We start from the raw sequence: 18,320 nt of genomic DNA on the forward strand, positions 1-18,320 counted from the left end.
TTTGTTCCTTTTACTGTCAGCCCCGGTGCCCATTGCCCTCTAGTGTTCAGCTTGGGGAATTGACCAGAGTCAAGCTGACTTTATTTCTTCTCTGCTGATGGCTGAGGCCAGAACAGGTGTTTTCCATCCTAGGCCTAGAGAGCTCCAGGAGGCCCGGCTCCCAGGGGCACAAGGAAGGCAGAGGTCAGCTCCAGGCCGAGCTCAGAGCCTTTCTTTCGGGGACGCCCTGACCTGGCCCTCCCCATCACCATAGGCCTTTCAAATAAATACACCCAAAAACCGAAAGCGGAGCTGTGGCTCAACGTAATAGAGCTCTAGCAGTGAGCCAAAGAGCCCAGGGACTGCACTCCCAAGCTCTGAGTTCAAACCCCCCAGCTGACCCTCCCACATAGAACACAGGAGAGCAAAGTGTGAGCCTGTGCGATTGGTGAAGTGCTTCTGAAAGAATGGTGATACTGAAGACAGCACCTTAAACAGTGCTGTGTGCTAAGTCCTTCCATGGGGTGCTATGTGCTGAGTCCTTGAGAAGAATGGGACAAGCTGTTTTTCAAAGGGTGCTGTGTGTCCTTTACACAGGGTCCTATGTATTCAGTCCTTCGAAGGGTGCTGTGTGCTGAGTCCTCCCACTGGGTGCTATGTTCTGAGTCATCCAGAAAGAGTGCTATGTGCTGAGTTTTTTGAAGCGTGCTGTGTGCTGAGTCCTTTACACAAGGTGCTATGTGCTCAGTCCTTCGAAGGGTGCTAAGTGTTGAGTCCTTCAAAGGGTGATGTGTGCTGAATGCTTCAAAAATAGTGCTACATGCTGACTTTTTGAAGGTGTGCGGAGTCCTTTACCAAGGATCTGCAGAGCTGCTACCAACACGTGGTGCCCGCCCTGGACCGCAGCCAAAGAAGAAACCTGGAACTCTGTGCCACAATCCAACCACTGAAGCAGGAGAAGACAGACCTGCAGGATCCATGGGAGAAAGAGAGCAGCAGGAGCGACTGTGGAGACTGGAGAAGGCCGAGGATCAGCAGGAGATCCCCGAGACCCCGTGAGGCACACGTGTGCATGACCAAGAGCCAAAGGAACAGCTGGCGCGGGATGCTCTCCACAGGGTGAGCGGTGAGGAGGAGCTGGCCAGCATCCTGAACTCAGAGCAGCAGGTGAAGAAACATCTGCGGGAGCAGCTGGACCACTCAGAGGAGAAGAGAGAGGAATGGAAAGAGAGAGGCAAGCTGCAGGGGCTCAGAACCACCTGTGAACAGTACCTGGTGTCCCCATGAGCGGCTGAGCTCCAAGAAGGAGCAGCAGACCGGGCGGCGGGAGCAGCTGAAGCAGGTGCAGGGCCAGACCGACTGGGGGGGGATCAGGTGGTACCCTCAAAGTGGCAGGAGACTCTCAAGTGCCTGGAAGTGCAGAAGGAGTGACTGCAGGCCCAGCTGAGCTTCCTGGCTCTCCCTGGGGAGATGTCCCCCAGACCCAGAGGGACACGGAGCCCAGGCCCCGCCCTCTCCCTCCTCCCCTCCCCCCCCTCAAGGAGTCCCTCCGGTCATGTAAAGAATGGATGACTCTCTATGTGAATACTGACAGGAAGGGGACACTGTGGGCTGCTGGGAGGTGACCCCAATTCAAGGGATCACTAATGGCTCATTGGTGGCCAGGGAAGAAGCCCATGTTATGCGTATCACAAAGAATAAATTGTTTTCAAAGGAAAAAAATAAAAGCCTCCAACAAAGATTTGTTCTTCCAGTCCTGGGGCTTGAACTCAGGGCCTGGATTGTCCCTGAGCTGTTTTTGCTCAAGGCTAGCGTTCGGCCACTTGAGCCCCAGTGCCACTTCTGGCTTTTTCTGTGTGTGTGGCGTACTGAGGAATGGAACCCAGGGCTTCCTGCATGCTAGGTGAGCGCTCTACCATGGAGCCACATTCTCAGCTAGGATGATTTCCCCCCTAAACTCACATGGCCCTTCCTCAGATAAATAGGAAGTAGGGGCTGTGGTGAAAATGAAGAACAAGTCTGGTTCACACAGAAATACTCTTCCCACACCCCTAGTTGAAGTTTCTCTTCTAGCATTCGGGGATGAGAAAGGGAGAGGGGAGTCCCGAGAAAGGAGGACCAAGAATGGAGGCCCCCTGAGCCCCACAGCCTCCCCCACACAAGTGGTCCTCCGGATTCCGATCTTACCTGACTCAACATGGAGTCTCCACTGTCTCCCCACCCCTGCAAGGCTCAGGGTCAAATAGAAGTCAGCCCTGGCCTCAGCCCATATCCAGAGTGGAAGCTTCTGGTCCCAGACTGGCTTCTGCCTCTGACTGCCCCGAGTTAGGCCAAACCTACCACTCACCACTATGTCGGTGGTGATGTCCTCGGAGTCCACACGGATGGATTCCAGGAAGAAGGTCTAAGGCAAAGAGCAGAAGCAGCAGAGTAAACAGGGAGGAAGGAGGCGGGGCGATTGCTCTGGGATCTTCCTCCTTGGAGCTCTCCCGTCCAACCAGGGCCATGCTGACCCGAAGCCTTGGCCTGGGGTGATTCAAGATGGAGGAGCATGGGACTAAAGGAGGTACTGCTTTATCTTGGAGCACTTGAAAATTCCAATTATATTTGGCCCATGCCAATCCCAAACCCTACATGCGATGCCTTTTCTTGTTGCTGTCGGCCATAAGCACTATCCCTGAGCTCTTTTGCTCAGGGCTAGCTAGCTCTATACCACCTGAGCCACAGGGCCACTACTAGTTGTCTGGCCGTTCATTGAGGATAAGAGTCTCGCATGTGGGGGAAGGAGAAGGATTGGGATTGGGGGGGAGGGGGGAGGCTGGGAAGGGATGTGAAGGGTAAACAAAGGAGGAGGCTGCAATGCTTGGTAAGAAATGTATGCATTATCCTGCCCATGTAATTGTAACTCCTCTGTACAGTATGTTCACAAATAAAATTAAATTAAATTTAAAAAAAAAAAGAGTCTCGCATGCTTTCCTGCCTGGGCTGGCTTGGAACCACAATCCTCCAGATCTCAGCTTCCTGAGTAGCAGGTGCTATGTGCTGAGTCCTTGAGAAGAGAGGGTCGGGCTGTTTTTCAAAGGGTGCTGTGTGCCGAGTCTTTTACATAGGGTGCTGTCTGCTGAGTCCTTCAAAGGGTGCTGTGTGCCGAGTCCTTCAGTGGGCCCTATATGCTTAGTCCTCCACTGGGGGCATTCTGTCCTCCGGCCCGAGCTCCTCCTGACTATTCAGGGTGGCTGACGTCTGAGGCACGCGGTTCGGAGCCGGCCGGGGTGGCAAAGTCCGCGCGACCGAGAGTGGAGCCGTGGCCCCACGGGTAGAGCGCCACGCAGCCCAGCCAGGGGACACACCGCCTCCGGAACGCGGGTGCCGAGCCGCCGGGCCCGCCCGAGCCCTCTTCCCGACCGCACCGACCGGAAGTGCGGCTCAGGAGGCGCGCATCCTCGGCGGCACGCCTCCGGAAGTGGATCCTGCGGCGCCAGTTTCCCGGGGCCCGCGGTGCGAGGAGGAGGAGAAGGAGGAAGGGCGGCCGACTCCCACCTGTGTCTCCCAGCTGAGCCGTGGTGGGCGACCCCTTGAGCCACAGCGTCACTTCCGGTTTTCTGGTGGTTCATTGGAGATCTGAGTGTCACAGTCTTTCCTGCCCGGGCTGGCTTTGAACCGCGATCCTCAGATCTCAGCCTCCTGAGGAGCTGGGATGCCAGGCGTGAGCCCCGGGCGCCGGGCTGCTTTGTGTTTTTAAGCTGGCAATTTCTGCAAATGACTGGGATTAGGGGTCCAATGAGAGGGACGATTTCAGCCGCCAAACGATGATGTTCAGAGTGGCCCAGGCAGAGCTCCCAAGCCAGATCGTCTCCTGCTCTGAACGTCGTGCCTTGACTGCCTTTCTCTGGCAGCTGCTGATTCTCCTCCAACTCTCTCTAGGGTGACCACCACGGTGGAGGACATCGTGGGGAGCAGAGATTGTGACCTCTCCCTCCCCAACCTGCCAGCTGTGTCCAGAGAAGATTCCCAGCACCTGCCCTGGAATCTGGGAGATTCAGAGACCCGGGAGCCCTCCAGGATCCTCTCTCTGCAACATGAAACTTGGGGGCCGGATGTGGTGGACCCTTCTGTCTGGCCCCAGGCGGAGGAGAGGAGACCCCTTGAGCCGGGCCTTTGGCTCACAGCAGCCTCATTCACACCCGACCGGGGAATCAAGTGCCACAGAGCTGGTCCGCCACTGGACAGAGATCTTTGAGAAGAGAGGCATCCCAGAGGCCCAGGAATCCAGCCAGTACATCGTGGCTCATGTCCTTGGAGCCAAAACAGTTAAGAGCAGTGGTATCAGGAGGGCGGGTAGAGGGAGGAGGAACTGTGGAAGAGCTATACAAGGTTTTTGTCCCACCTCACTGAGGATGCTTAGCCGAATGGGACGGGACTTTTCTGCAGTACTGTCATAGACTGATGCTCATTTATTTCTCCAACAAACAGTTACGGTGTGTGCCAGGCTCCAGAGGGTCATAGACAATGAAAGGTTCCAGGGCCAGTTCCACAGCACATGAAGAAACCTTGGTTTGAGCTGGATGCCGCTGCTTCACGCCTGTCATCCTAGCTACTTAGGAGGCTGAGATCGGAGGATCGAGGCTTAAGGCCCAGACAGGAAAGCCTGTAAGACTCTTACCTCCAATCAGCTACCAAAAAGAAAAAGCCAGAAGTGGATCTGTGGCTTAAGACTTAGTCTGCTAGCCCTGAGTAAAAAGGCACAGGGACAGCACCCAGTCTCTGGGTTCAAGGCCCGGGACTGGCAAAAAGAGAGAGAGAGGAGAGGGAAGGACGGAGGGAGGAAAGGAGGAAAAGAAGGAAGAAGGGAACACGCAAGCCTTGGTTTGGAGTCCCCAGATCAAGGGAGCCAACCATTCACAGCCTCTGTGGGGACAGTTTCAGAGCCTAAAGCCAGTATGTAGGACCAAGCCACTGACCCCTTCGCAACTTCATGACATCCACGAGCTGTGTAGTCTCCGACTGCAGAGGTAAGCAGCCTCGGGTACACCCTAGAGCTCTGTGTGGGTCACAGGGTCTCAGTCTCCCCTGGCCCCACCGAGTATATATGGTCAGAGAAGAAGAAAGTGTCTGAGGGCTAGGGAGGTATGGGGTGAGGGAGTGTCGAGAGGGGGGGGGCCGAGGGATAAGTGGGAAGATGAAGAGGGAGGGCGATCCCAGATCAGGTGTCTCAGGACATCGGAGCCACGACCTGACAGCCTAGACCACGCCACGCCGCTAGTAAAAGTCCTGCACCTTGGGTCCACTATTGACCACCTGGCTATGGTCCACCACAGGATGCCCGTGCAGTACATCCTTGGAGACTGGGACTTTCGTGGGCTCAATCTGAAGATGACCCCCCCGGTGTTCATTCCTCGGCCAGAGACAGAGGTAAGCATGCCCACTGGCTCAGGACAGCCTGGGAGTCAGGGGACCCGTGTTGCTCGGAGACTTCCTCTAGGGGGCGCTAGCGCCCCATGGCTGCCATTCTCAGAGACAGAGGTGGGTCTCTTTGCTGGCTCAGCCTTTTCTCTACAGGGCAGAGCTGGGATTCAGAGAGGACAGACTGAAGGTGGGGCAGGGCTGGGAAGAGGCTGGTGGGAAGATCAGAGGCACTGGGCTCTGAGCAGAATGTTCCTGGGATGGATCAGACCTTTTCACCTTCCCGATAGAGAGGGACCTACAACCTCCCTCCCCCCCCCCCATCTTGATAAGGTCCAGGAACCCTCAGTAGGAGATTGAATTTGAACGTCCTGACTTCATGTGGTGGGTCCCATCTAAGACCGCCATGATCTAGGACATAGAGTACAGAGACTCAGAGCCGGCTGGGGTATTCTGCGAGTCTCCAGTATTATGCCTGAGCTTTGAGCTCCCGTGAGCTTCCCTTTCTTGGGTGGGTCTATGCTAGAAAAAGCTTAAAACTAGGGCCTGGGTCCTATCCCATGTCTGTTATGCTCCAAGCTAGCACTCTACCATTTGAGCCATTTGGTTGTTTCATTGAAGATAAGGGTCGCATGGACTTTCCTGCCAGGGCTGACAGCTGACTGCAGTCCTCAGGTCTCAGCCTCCTGAGGAGCTGGGATGGCAAGCATGGAAATACATCTTTGGCTGGGTGCCAGTGGATCACGCCTGTCAACCTACTACTACTCAGGAGACTACTACTACTAGCTACTCAGGAGACTGAGATCTGAGGTTCACTGTTCAAAGCCAGCCTGGGCAGGAAAGTCCATGAGACTCTTAACTCCAATAAACCACCAGAAAACCGGAAGTGGCGCTGTAGGCTCAAGCGGTAGAGCGCTCGCCTTGAACTGATGGTGCCCAGGCCCAGAGTTCAAGCCCCACGACCCATAAAGAAAAAGTAAAACATCGTTGGCTGCAAGAGATGGTGAAGGGGTTGGGGGGGTGCTGTGGTTGGGAAACCAGATGCTGGCCTCAGTGCACAGACATTTCTAAGAACTCCTCAGGTTTGCCCCAGTGTGAAGCCACAGCACAGTGGGCGGTACCTTACCAAGAACTCAAGAGGACGTGGCCTGTGGCCACGTGGCCTGTGGGCGAATGGGTGCAGGGGTGGGATCGTAGTGTCTATATTCTCTCCATCCATTGAAGGATGGTTTTGGATGCTGGGTGTCGGAGTCTGAAGTAAAGCATTGCAGGTGGTTTGTGGCCTGATGAGTCGAGTTTCCCCTGGTTCTAAGAAGGTCCCTGAAGCCGGGCGCTGGTGGCTCACGCCTGTCATCCTAGCTACTAAGGAGGCTGAGATCTGAGGATCAGGGTTCAAAGCCAGCTTGGGCAGGAAAGTCATTGAGACTTTATCTCCAGTGAACACACCAGGAAACAGGAAGTGGCGCCGTGGCTCAAGTGGTAGAACGCTCACCTTCAACTGAAGAGCTGAGGGACAGCGCCCAGGCCCGGAGTTCAAGTCCCAAGACCAACAACAAAAGGGAAAGGTGGCTGAGTGTTCCGCAGAGCAGTGTGTACAGTAGGTAATGCCATGCTGGGTCATCAGCCATTCGGGATGTGTGAGAGGCTCCGAGTAGTGTCTGCAGTCGGTGTGAGGACAGTACTACCACCCTCTCGGGGGTGGCATGTGATCCGAATGGAGGGTGTTCAGAGTGCTCAGAGACAGCTGCTCAAGGACTTGTGCTGTCCTTGTGTTTGTGTATGTGTGTGTTTAGAGGTAGAAGATCTGGGCCTTCCAACTCAGGGCCTGGGTGCTGTCTCTGAGCTTCTGTGCTCAATGCTAGTGTGTTGCAGGGGCTGGTTTTGAACCATGATCCACAGATCTCAGCCTCCTAATAGCTAGGATAACAGTGCTGGCCGTGTGTGTGTGTGTGTGTGTGTGTGTGTGTGTGTGTGTGTGTGTGTGTGTGTGTAGAAATGGGTTGTAACAAGGAGGGCCGGACCGTGTGTGTGTGTGTGTGTGTGTGTGTGTGTGTGTGTGTGTGTGTGTGTGTGTGTGTGTGTGTGTGTGTGTGTGTGTGTGTGTGTGTGTGTGTGTGTGTGTAGAAATGGGTTGTAACAAGGAGGGCCGGACCCTTTGGTAACTTCTGAGAGTGTGGCCAGCACATAGACAGGATGCCAGCCCTGCTGGTATGGAGTGCACCAGGGGAGGTCAGACTCCAGGTCTTCTCATCATGATGTCTGATGGGCGAGGCCAAGCCTATTTTAAGTCTTGACCTGTGATCTTCAGATCTCAGCCTCCCGAGCAGCTAGGATTATAGGCATGAGCCTCTGACACCCGGGCCTCTGGTCCTTTTAGGTACATTAGGGTTTGAACTCAAGGCCTGATGCTCGCTAGTCAGGTATTCTACCATGCGAGCCGATCCTTTCTTTTTTTTTTTTTTTTTTTTTGGTTGGTCGTGGGGCTTGAACTCTGGGCCTGGGCGCTGTCCCTCAGCTCTTCAGCTCAAGGTGAGCGCTCTACCACTTGAGCTACAGCGCCACTTCCGGTTTTCTGGTGGTTTATTGGAGATAGGAGTCTCACGTTCTCTCCTGCCGGGCTGGCTTTGAATCGGGATCCTCAGATCTCAGCCTCCTGAGTAGCTAGGATTACAGGCGTGAGCCACCAGTGCCCGGCTCAAGCCGATCCTTTCTGTCTTGGGCATTTCTGAGATAGAAACCCGATCTATGTATTTGTGACAGGTATGTGCCACCATGCCCGGCCCTCTGTAGTTGGGATGGTAGCCATGTGGTGACGTGCTCAGTCATCGATGTAGATGGATTCTCACGATCTCTTAGTCCACGGCAGCTGATTCTTGACCACAGGCGAGGCTCTGGGTTGGGCCTCGACCATTGAACCTCAGTCTCCTCTCGGGACAGTTGTGCAGAAACAAGGGATTAACATAGAGATCTCTGGCACAGAGCGGGGCGGCCATACGGTTCTCTCTCGGCAATCCTCTGAGCAGATAACGGGAAGATAACAGCTGGGGTGTATTATTTACTTAGTCATACAACACGCATGGGCTTATGAAACAAACATGGCCCTCTTTTATCCTTACCCTGTTCCCAAGAGGAAGGGGATCCTTCACTGTGTTCAGTTTTGCAGCTGGGGAAATGGGGGCACAGGGAAGCTGGGTGACCTACTCATGACCCCCAGCTGACAGGAAGCTCGGCCTGACATCTTTCCTAACACCACCTAGGACAATGGGTACCGTTAAGTCCACTTCTCTTTTTTTGGGAGTCGTGGGGCTTGAACTCTGGGCCTGGGCACTGTCCCTGTGCTCTTCAGCTCAAGTGTAGTGCTCTACCACTCGAGCCCACAGCGCCACTTCCGGTTTTCTGGTGGTGTATTAGAGAAAAGAGTCTCACAGACTTTCCTGCCCGGACTGGCTTTGAACCACAATCCTCAGATCTCAGCCTCCTGAATAACTAGGTTGACAGATGGGGGCCACTGGCGGTGCCCAGTTAAGTCCAGTTCTGAGTCTCTTCCACCCCGCTCTCCCCTCACAGGAACTGGTTGAATGGGTGCTGGAGGAGGTGGCCCAGCGTCCCCATGTGGCTGGAACCCAAGGCGGCCCCCTCATTCTGGAGGTGGGCTGTGGGTCAGGAGCTGTCTCGCTCAGCCTGTTGAACCAGCTCCCCCAGGTAAGCCTCTCTGTGCCCCGCCAAGGCCGAGACGGTTATCCATCGTCCATCCCGTGAGTCCCTCCCCACGTCCTTCCACTAGACACTCAAGGAAAGCGGATGAGGAGGCGTCACGCTGTCCCGCCCCCCCCCCCCCCCCCAGCCTGGCGTGATCCCGAGACTCCAATCCTAACCTCCCCCATCTGGCCAGACCCTGGCTATGAGGGGAAAAAAGATACTCCGTGTCTTCTTACCTTTGCTGGAGTGTGTCGTTTTGGGGTGTGTGGGGGGTGCACAGAGGAATGTCCCCAGGCCTGACACCTCCCCGGGGAACATTTGTTCTTGTGACAGAGCCAAGTCATCGCCGTAGATAAGGAGGAAGCCGCCATCAGACTGACCCGGGACAATGCTCGAAGGTAGCTAGGCTGTGTCAGACCCACCCATGTCTGCTTCCCACTCCCAACAAGGGGGGTGTAGTGCGGCACTGGCCCTACTGGCTTTGGATGGTGGGGTCCAGTGCTGGCGGCTCCCGCCCATCATCCTGGCCCCAAGTCCAAGCTCTAGGACTTCCCCCAAAAAAATACTAAAATCGGGGCTGGGAAGGTGGCTCAGTGGTAGAGCGCTTGCCTTGCATGCCTGAGACCCTGGGTTCGATTCCTCAGCACCACATAAGCAAAATGAAAAAAGCCGGAAGTGGCGCTGTGGCTCAAGTGGTAGAGTGCTAGCCTTGAGCTGAAGAGCTGAGGGACAGCGCCCAGGCCCAGAGTTCAGGCCCCACGACCGGACCCAAAAAAAAAAAAACAAAAAAATACTAAAATCAATGAATAATGGGCACTAGATATCTTACTGCCAGAAAGGATGGATTCATTCTCCTCTCTGGTCCTTGTAGCAAAAGGTAAGGGGCTTCCCTTGCTGTTCCCCTAAACCTCTCCCTCTCTCCTTTCTCTCTCCAGGCTTCGGTTGCAGGATAGAATTCAGATCATCCCCCTGGATGTGACGTCAGGTACCCTCCCCCACCCGCCTTCCTTGGGGTGGGGGGGTGGAGCCTGGATATGCTCCCCACCGGGATGATGAGGCGCCCCAGAGATAGGGGTAGGGATTCCCGACAACCACACGCGCGCACACACACACACACACACACACACACACACGCACACACACACACACACCTTTCCCAAGGTCTCCTTGGCTTACCTAACCTAAGAGAGGATCTTTTTTTTGGGGGGGGGGTCTGGTAGTAGTAGGGCCTGAACTCTGGGCTTGGGCGCTGTCCTTCAGCTCAAGGCTAGCGCTCTACCTCTTGAGCCACTTCTGGCTTTTTGCTTATGTGGTGCTGAGGAATCGAACCCAGGGCCTCGAGCATGCAAGGCAAGTGCTCTACCACTGAGCCACCTTCCCAGCCCCTAAGAGAGGATCTTTATCCCCTTTAATTGATTATTTTCACTTGGGCTTGTTTGTTGACACGAGATATACAGAAGCTCAGAGGAAAGGCTTGGGTGCCTGACACCCACGGCTCAATCTCACGCCTGTCATCCCAACTACTCTGGAGGCTGAGATCCAAGGATCGCGGTGCGAAGCCAGCCGTAAGCTGGAAAGCCCATGAGACTCTTCTCTCCAAGGAACCACCAAAAAGCCAGAAGTGGAGCTGTGGCTCAAGTGGTAGAGCACCTGCCTGGAACACGAAAGCTCAGAGAGACAGCTCCCAGATCCTGAGTTCAAGCCCACACAAAGCAACGGCCCCCGTCTTGTCGCCCACAGACTGCCTGGGCCTTGTGCACGTCTCTCACGAAGAGTGATTACAGGCACAGGGTGGAATCAGGCATCAGAGCCTGCAGGAGTCGGGTGGCGGGAGCCGGGCCTTCCCCTCTGTGCGCTCTCAGTGCTCATTGGCTGGAAGGCCGAGCGCTACAAGGCTGGCGGCCTGCAGAGGAGAGAGAGGCTCCCGCCTTGCCCGGGCGATCGGAGCAGACTTCTTAGAGGCAGCACTGGAAAAGGGGTCTCGCTTCAGAGAGGATCCGACAGGAAGCAGAGCAGGGACGTCTTAGATAAAACACACCATACCAGAGCGTGTGTGTGTTTCCAGCCAGGGCTGCCAGTAAGAAACTGTGGGTACAGATCTGCAAGACCGTCCAGAGACAGGCCTGAGGTGTCACATTAGAACAGCTATCCAGGGCTGGAAACCTGGCTTAGCGGTAGAGTGCTTGCCTACCATGCCCGAAGTCCCGGGTTTGAGTCCTCATTCCGCAGACACAGAAAAAGCCAAAAGTGGCACTGTGGCTCGGGTGGTAGAGCGCTTGCCTGGAGTGAAAGAAACTCAAGGACGGTGCCCAGGCACCGAGTTCAAGCCCCACGACCGTCAAAAAACCCAGCTACCCAAGGGACCTTGGTGACAGGTGGCGGGCTATGCCCTGTAGCTCTTAGTAGATCCATCCATGCTTTGTGTCTCCTTCTTTGACAGAGGGGAACTGGACACCCCTTCTGCCCTGGGCACCCCTGGATCTGGTCGTCAGCAACCCTCCCTACGTCTTCCACCAGGATATGGAGCAACTGGCCCCAGAAATCCTCAGGTACCGGGTAGGGGTGGATACAGGGCAGGCCCGGGGAGGCCTAGCCGGTCTGATCAGCCCCGGAGGACCACGCCATCTAGAGGAGGCGGGTGGGAGCTTAGGGGTAGATCTGGAGGGGCGCTACCCACATTCCCAGCCTCCCTTTTCTTTCCCCGAGGGAGGTAGAGGAGTGTCTATCTCCTGGGTCCTAAGGAGGACTAGGTAGAAATTCTAAAGAATGAGGCACTGGAAGCCGGGCACCCGTGGCTCACGCCTGTCATCCTGGCTACTCGGGAGGCTGAGATCTGGAAGGTCATAGTTCCCAGCCTGGGAAGGAAAGTCCCTGAGACTCTCATCTCCAATCTCCAACTGGAGGTGGCGCTAGCCTTGAGGGCAGACAGACATCATGATCAGTACCCAGGCCCCGAGTTCAAGCCCCATAACCGATCAAAAAGAAAAAGTGGATGCAGTGAAGCCCTCATAGAAAGTGCTCAGTAGTCATATTACAGAAGACCGAGGCCAGGAGAGGGAAAGCGCCTCGTCTAAAGTTCCAGAAGCACTTGGCTGGAAAGCCGGGACTAAAACCCTCCTCCTCCTAGCTTTCCCACCCTTCTTTTCCACTGGGGAGAACCAGAGGTAGGTGGGCAGCTCCCCGATGGGTAAGGAGCGCCCGTGTGTTTCAGGGTGTTCGCATCCTCCTTTCTAGCCTCTCGGGAGCAGGCAGGACCCGCTCCAGACCGCCCAGGGCCCACGCACAGGAAATAGCCTGGGACTGGAGACCCCAACCCACACCCAGGAGACCTGGCCCTGCCCATAGCGGATGGCTCAATAGGAGATGTCACCATTTAGGGGATCACTTCCCTGGGTCCCCATTCTTGCCTCTCATCCCAGAATCTTAAGCTCCAGGAGGCCCTGCCTTTCTGGGCCCGTTCCTCCTTAGGGACTCTGACTGCCCGCCATCATCACATTCAGGTACGAAGACCCCGTGGCCCTGGATGGCGGGGAGGAAGGCATGGACGTCATCTCCAGCATCCTGACCCTGGCCCCCCGGATCCTGAAGGATTGTGGGTACGGATGGGATGGGTTGTTTAGATCTGTCCCCGGCAGCCTCCTCCCCTCCCAGAGAGTCCGGGGCGCGTCCTGGCCGTCTCTCTGCACCCGGCCCAGGCAAGCCAGGAGTTCAAGGCCCGCCCCTGCCCGCTTGAGCTGACCCACGTCTCCTCCACGTAGAAGCATCTTCTTGGAAGTAGACCCGAGACATCCCGAGCTGGTTGGCAACTGGCTCCAGAGCTGGCCCAACCCGTCCCTCCGTCTCATCGCCGTGCGCCAGGACTTGTGTGGGAGGTAATGTCTGCCCGGCCCTTGGTTCCCACGGCTGCCCGGGGCCTTACGCTCTCCAGCCGTTCCACCCCCTGCGCCTTCTCCCGGAGCCTGGATGCTACCCCCCCCCAAACACACACACACACACACACACACACACACACACACACACACACACACACTCTCTCTCTCTCTCTCTCTCTCTCTCTCTCTCTCTCTCTCTCTCTCTCTCTCTCTCACACTCCCATTTCTTCAGGCCCCGGTTCCTGCACGTGCAGAAGTCCAGGCCGTATGTGTGATTGATAGTCCCATGGAGACTTCTAGGAATTCCACACGCAGTGCCCGACAGGGCTCTCCATGACTCCAGGTGCCTGTGGAGATGTCGCCTCCCGTCACTCCCCCACGTGGACTCCCCGTTTCTAGGAGACGCCTCCGTGTGTGTTTACAACTCACTTGCTGACTGGGCCTAGACCCTGAACTTTGGTTCTGGGATACGTTCGGTTCCTCATTCCCTGGAAAGGACAGGGCCAAGGGTCATTCACCCACAATCCTGGGGTTGTGCGTGACACTCACTCAACTGCAGGCTTGAGCCGGCGAGTCTACCCGAGGATCTGTGACATGGATTTGATCTGGCTCAGTCCAAAACACATTGTGATGAAATGTGGTTTTTTGTTTGTTTGTTTTTTGTCAGTTGTGGGGCTTGAACTCCAGGCCTGGGCGCTGTCCTTCAGCTCTTCAGCTCAAGGCGAGCGCTCTACCACTGGAGCCATGGTGCCACTTCCGGTTTTATGGTGGTTTCTTGGAGATTAAGAGTTTCACGGACTTTCCTGCCCAGGCTGGCTTTGAATCATGATCCTCAGTTCTCAGCCTCCTGAGTAGCTAGGATGACAGGGGTGAGCCACTGGCGCCCAGCTATGAAATGTGTTTTAAGGAAATGTGTTTTAAGTTCGGGCTGTGCTTAAGACCTGGAGTGATCTCCTTTCCTCCCCTTAGTTACTGTCATTTTATTTATGTAGATCGAGGGGCTTAAGACTCTGGGCCGGGCCGCTGTCCCTCGGCTCTTTGACTCAAGGCCGGCGCTCTACCTCTTGAGCCACAGTGCCACTTCCCGCTTTTTCTGTTTGTGTGATACTGGGGAGTCGAACCCAGGGCTTCATGCGTGCCAGGCGAGCGCTCTACCACTAGGTCACATAGCACTCTCCTTGTTTGAGCCACAGCTCCACCTCTCTACCGTTTGAGCCAAAGCTTCCCTTTGGGCTTTTGGGTGGTGCCTTGGAGATAAGCCCAGGTTGGCTTTGAACTCAAATCCTCAGATTGAGATCACAGGCGAGAGCCTACTCCTGCCCCGCCGCCATGCCTGGCGAAATGTCGGTTTGAGTGGGGATGTAGGGAAACATGGCCTCGCCTTCATTTTTATTTACAAGTATGAACTCATAAGAAAAGAGGGAAATAAAAAGAAGACGAGGAAGGAGAGAGGCAGGGAGTAGGAAAAAGAGAAGGAAGGGAAAGTGGTGAAGGAGGGAGGAAGGAAAGGAAAAGGAGCCAGGCAGAGGTGGCTCATGCCCGGCATCCTAACTATGTAGGAGGCTGAGATCTGAGGATCGTGGTTCAAAGCCAGCTTGGGCAGGAACATCCATGAGACTCTGCTCCCGTGAACCATCAGAAAAACTGAAGCTGAGTTGTGGCCAAAAGCGGTAGAGTGCCAGCCTCTAGCAAAAGAGCTTGGGGACAGCGCCCTGGTCCTGAGTTCAAGCCCCATGACCGACAGAGAGGAGAACACGGGTGGGACGGAGCCGTGGATCACTGTCACACCCGCATGACCGCTTCCTCTCTGAAACCTGCGGCCCCATGGCCAGCGGCTCCTCCTCAAACCGAAGACACGGGCTCAGGGGCTACCCCAGCCCCCTTGATGGTGATTTCCCAAGGTGGGCTGACTGGGGGGGAATCTGGGCCGCTGTGAGAAGCCAGAGTTTCTCTGGTTCTGGGTACCTTCGCTTCTGGGAAGTTCGGCTATGCCTTGGAAAGAGAAAAATGAGAAGCAAAACCCTTTAAGGCATCACACACACACACACACACACACACTTTCTGTCTTGCGCTGACACACACACACACACACACACTTTCTGTCTTGCGCTGAGTCACAGCTGAGCGCCTGGCACCTCGGCCTCCCTTGGGGCCACCTGTGTGGAGCAGAATCCAGGTCGGGTGAGGACACAGCATCTACCACACGTCATGGGTTTTCCCCGCCAAGGCTGGCTTCAAACCATGATCCTCCAATCTCAGCCTCCCCAGTAGCCAGGATAACAGGCAGGAGCCCGGAAGGACAAGTTCTGATAGCGCTGACCCTGAGATCCCAGGACAGATGCTCCCAGCCACTCAGTCCGGTCCAGGCCCCAGGTCCTGTGCCTACGGCCCACCTGCAGCCTCCCCTGGGCTCCGATGAGGGTGGGGGGAATCTGGGTGGCCTGAGGCAGGGGCTGGGCTTCTGTCGTGGGGGAGGGGCCGTCTTCTTTTCCCTCAGCTTCCCTCACAGCTGACATTGGTGAATGCAGGGCACCCCACCGGCTGTGCCATGCCAGACCCATGCCTTTCCCAGACAGCAGACGGGCTGGAAAGTCTCTCCCTCTGCCCAGCTTCCAAACAGCCAGAAGCAGAAAGTGGTGATTTGAGCACAAAAAACCCCAACAGGGGGACTGAGGAGCCTAAGGAGGGGAGACACCTGCAATTGGGGAGGGCTTCCCAGGGGTGGAACCCGATCAGAGGCCTCGGCACTCCGTCCCTGACCCCCTGTGGGTCACGGGCTGTCCCCTGAGCCTCTCTCGCGGAACGGACACACGGATTCCGGGAAGCGCCCGCTCACCCTGCAGGGCCGGGGCAGCAGTGGCTTTCCCAGAACCCAGGATGCACCGTGCTGGGCGGCCTGGGACAGGGAGGAGTGACCTCAGGAGGGGGCTCTGCAGGGAGGACCCCAGGGCCAGACACGGGCTCAGGCTGCCAGGTGATCACACAAAGCTAAGGGACAAGAGATGGGGAAGGGGAGGGTGGCAGAGTCCCGATCGGCCACAGGGAATGGCCACGTGTGGACAGAAAGGAAGTTTGCAGCCCCAGCCCCACATTTCTACCGGCTGACAGTTCACGCTGCACCTCCTCACCCCATCAGCCTGCTGTCCCCAGACCCAGCGGGGACAGGAATGTCTGTGAGACTCTTATCTCCAATAAACCACCACAAGACTGGAAGTGGTGCTGTGGCTCAAGCGGTAGAGCACTCGCCTTAAGCTGAAGAGCTTAGGGACAGTGCCAAGGCCCAGAGTTCAAGCCCCACGACCAACATCAAAGTTTTTTTAAATGTCACTTGCCTGTTTATAACTGAATAAATCCCTTTCTCTCACACACACATCCACCCTCACCTCCCAGCCTTTGGAACTGGGCTTAGTGGGGGGGATGGGGGGGGGAGAGGACTCCCCTTCCCTCCCCCACAATCTTCTCAAGGTCATTGGGCTTCTCCCCGGGTGTGTCTCCCACCCCCACCGAGCCGGCCCCGCCCACTTGCCTGGACCTGCCAGGGCACCGGTTGAGCAACCGGTTCCCCAGAAGCGTGGAAAGCTGTTGGGTTTAAAATTAACTCCCCCCTCCCGCCGCCCTCCTCTGATTTCTTGGAAGAGAAGCTCAGCTCTTCCTGGGAAGAGGCTTTCGGCGGTGGCGGCAGCTGCTGTAATTCTGACAAACACACCTCACCCAGGGTGGGGGCGGGGATGGTCCTGTCAAGCCTTCTTGCCCTTGCAGGGCACCCCAGATCTACTAGCCGAGATCCAGACTGGGGATGATGATCGTTAGGTTGCCGATGAGGGGTGCTGTTGTGGACCCCTCCCCACCCCGCCCTGCTCTCCCTCCCCAAGTCCACAATTCCCAGCCAGACACTGGGGATCTGAGTAGAAAGGGACAGGGTGGCCGGTCACCCTAGCTGCTCGGGAGGCTGAGATCTGTATCTCCCTGAACTCTCTCACTTTCAAGTTAATTTTGGTCAGTCCCAGGGCTTGAACTCAGGGCCCTCTTTGTGCCCAAGGCTTGGGCCAGTCTTTCTGGTCATCTATTGGAAATGAGGGCCTCAGGGGGGCTTTTCTGGCCCGGGCTGGCTTCCAATGCCATCCTTGGATCTCGGCCTCGCGGGCAGCTAGGATGACAGGTGTGAGCCACCGGCGCCCCGTTTGGGAACATTTGTCTCCAGGATTTTTCTGTCTCTCTAACTCCTCCTTTCACGATCGCCCACTGGAAAGAATGGAGGAAAACAAAGGCTCGCCAGCCAAGTAGAAAGGTCATCACGCGCGCGTGCACACACACACAGGCTGGGGGGGGCGCAGGCTGGGGGTGAAGTTACTTCCTGGGAGGGGGGTCAGGGGCATTTTTGAAAACACAGCCTGGGCCCAACCCAGATGCGAGCGAAACCCACACCTGTGGACAGAGGGAGCCCGGCGCTGCACAGACCGGCTGGCCCAGTCTGGTCTGCGGGTGGGTGCCGGATGCCAGGAGAGTCCCTGGAGACAGCCTGCGGAGAGCCTTTCCAACCACGTGGTCCGGCATCTCTGGGGGCCAGTGACTCAGCAGGTGACCCCACCATCACCTCCAATCCCCTCAACCCTGGGAAAATTGCCTCCGCCTGCTGCCACCCAGCCTGGTCCTGGAGGATCCCTCCAGCCTTTCCTCTTCTTCTTTTGGCAGTCCTGGGCCTCAAACTCAGGGCCCAGGGACCACCCCCAAGCTTCTCTGTGCTCAAGGCGGGCGCTCAGCTGGCTTCCGTGGTACTTGGGAGTTGAACCCAGGGCTTGGTGCGTGCCAGGCGAGCGCTCTACCTCACAAGGACATTCTCAGCTGCTCCAGCATTTTCCACCCATCTGGCCAGAACCAAATCAGGACTCAGACATGGGGGATTCCCCCCCCCCACTCCCCGGCCTGACAATGCCCAGGGCAACATCCGCGTCACCCCACGGAGCCATGGGCAGTGGGGTAGAAGGCTCGCTCTAGATGAAAACTGGTCTAACGGGTTGGGGTGAGGGCCACGTGGAAAGCCTTGGCACCCTCTGCGAGCAACCGCCCTGTACTCCAACCCAAATCTTCGGCTTCCTTAGCTCCCCCTCGGTGCTCTGCAGGTGTGCGGGACTTCAGGGAGACTGCTCCCATCCCCAGCCTATCAGTGGATGAGCGGCTTCGTGGGAGGCACACGGAAGGAGGATCGGGGCCTGGGGTTGGTCCAAGGCAAACCAGAAAACCTGACCTGAGCAGTCAATGCCCGTACCCCCTCTGCCCTCTTCGTGGTTCTGGACTCCAGAGCTGTCTCTGCCCCTCTCAGCCATGGCATGGACAGTTCCCTCCGGCTCCCATTCCTCGCTCCAGTCT

The 18,320-nt window shown here is 56.5% G+C and overlaps 1 protein-coding gene across 2 annotated transcripts; it reads left to right on the top strand.

The window, feature by feature from the left end:
• Positions 1-3,482: 3,482 nt before the first annotated feature.
• On the top strand, positions 3,483-13,593 carry LOC138815940 (MTRF1L release factor glutamine methyltransferase-like). Of its 2 annotated transcripts, XM_070005335.1 has the most exons (11): positions 3,483-3,542; positions 3,904-4,289; positions 4,885-4,991; positions 5,298-5,391; positions 8,950-9,084; positions 9,415-9,479; positions 10,017-10,066; positions 11,522-11,630; positions 12,582-12,677; positions 12,840-12,953; positions 13,186-13,593. In XM_070005335.1, the coding sequence occupies exons 2-11, from the start codon at positions 4,059-4,061 to the stop codon at positions 13,226-13,228; spliced, it is 1,044 nt and encodes a 347-aa protein (XP_069861436.1). In that variant the 5' UTR covers positions 3,483-3,542; positions 3,904-4,058; the 3' UTR covers positions 13,229-13,593. The 2 variants fall into 2 exon arrangements, with proteins under 2 accessions (XP_069861436.1, XP_069861437.1); XM_070005336.1 differs by having other exon boundaries at positions 3,492-4,289; positions 4,900-4,991.
• The last annotated feature ends 4,727 nt before the right edge of the window (positions 13,594-18,320 follow it).

This window comes from Dipodomys merriami, unplaced genomic scaffold, assembly GCF_024711535.1.
Source record: "Dipodomys merriami isolate MVZ:Mamm:240054 unplaced genomic scaffold, mDipMer1.0.p SCAF_68, whole genome shotgun sequence".
In the NCBI taxonomy this organism is placed as follows: domain Eukaryota; kingdom Metazoa; phylum Chordata; class Mammalia; order Rodentia; family Heteromyidae; genus Dipodomys; species Dipodomys merriami.

Coding starts and splice junctions, on each gene's coding strand:
- LOC138815940 (XM_070005335.1), top strand. CDS start 4,059: ATGAAACTTGGGGGCCGGATGTGGTGGACCCTTCTGTCTGGCCCCAGG. Junction 4,992..5,297: donor TGTAGTCTCCGACTGCAGAG/GTAAGCAGCCTC, acceptor GGTCCACCACAG/GATGCCCGTGCAGTACATCC. Junction 9,480..10,016: donor ACCCGGGACAATGCTCGAAG/GTAGCTAGGCTG, acceptor TTCTCTCTCCAG/GCTTCGGTTGCAGGATAGAA.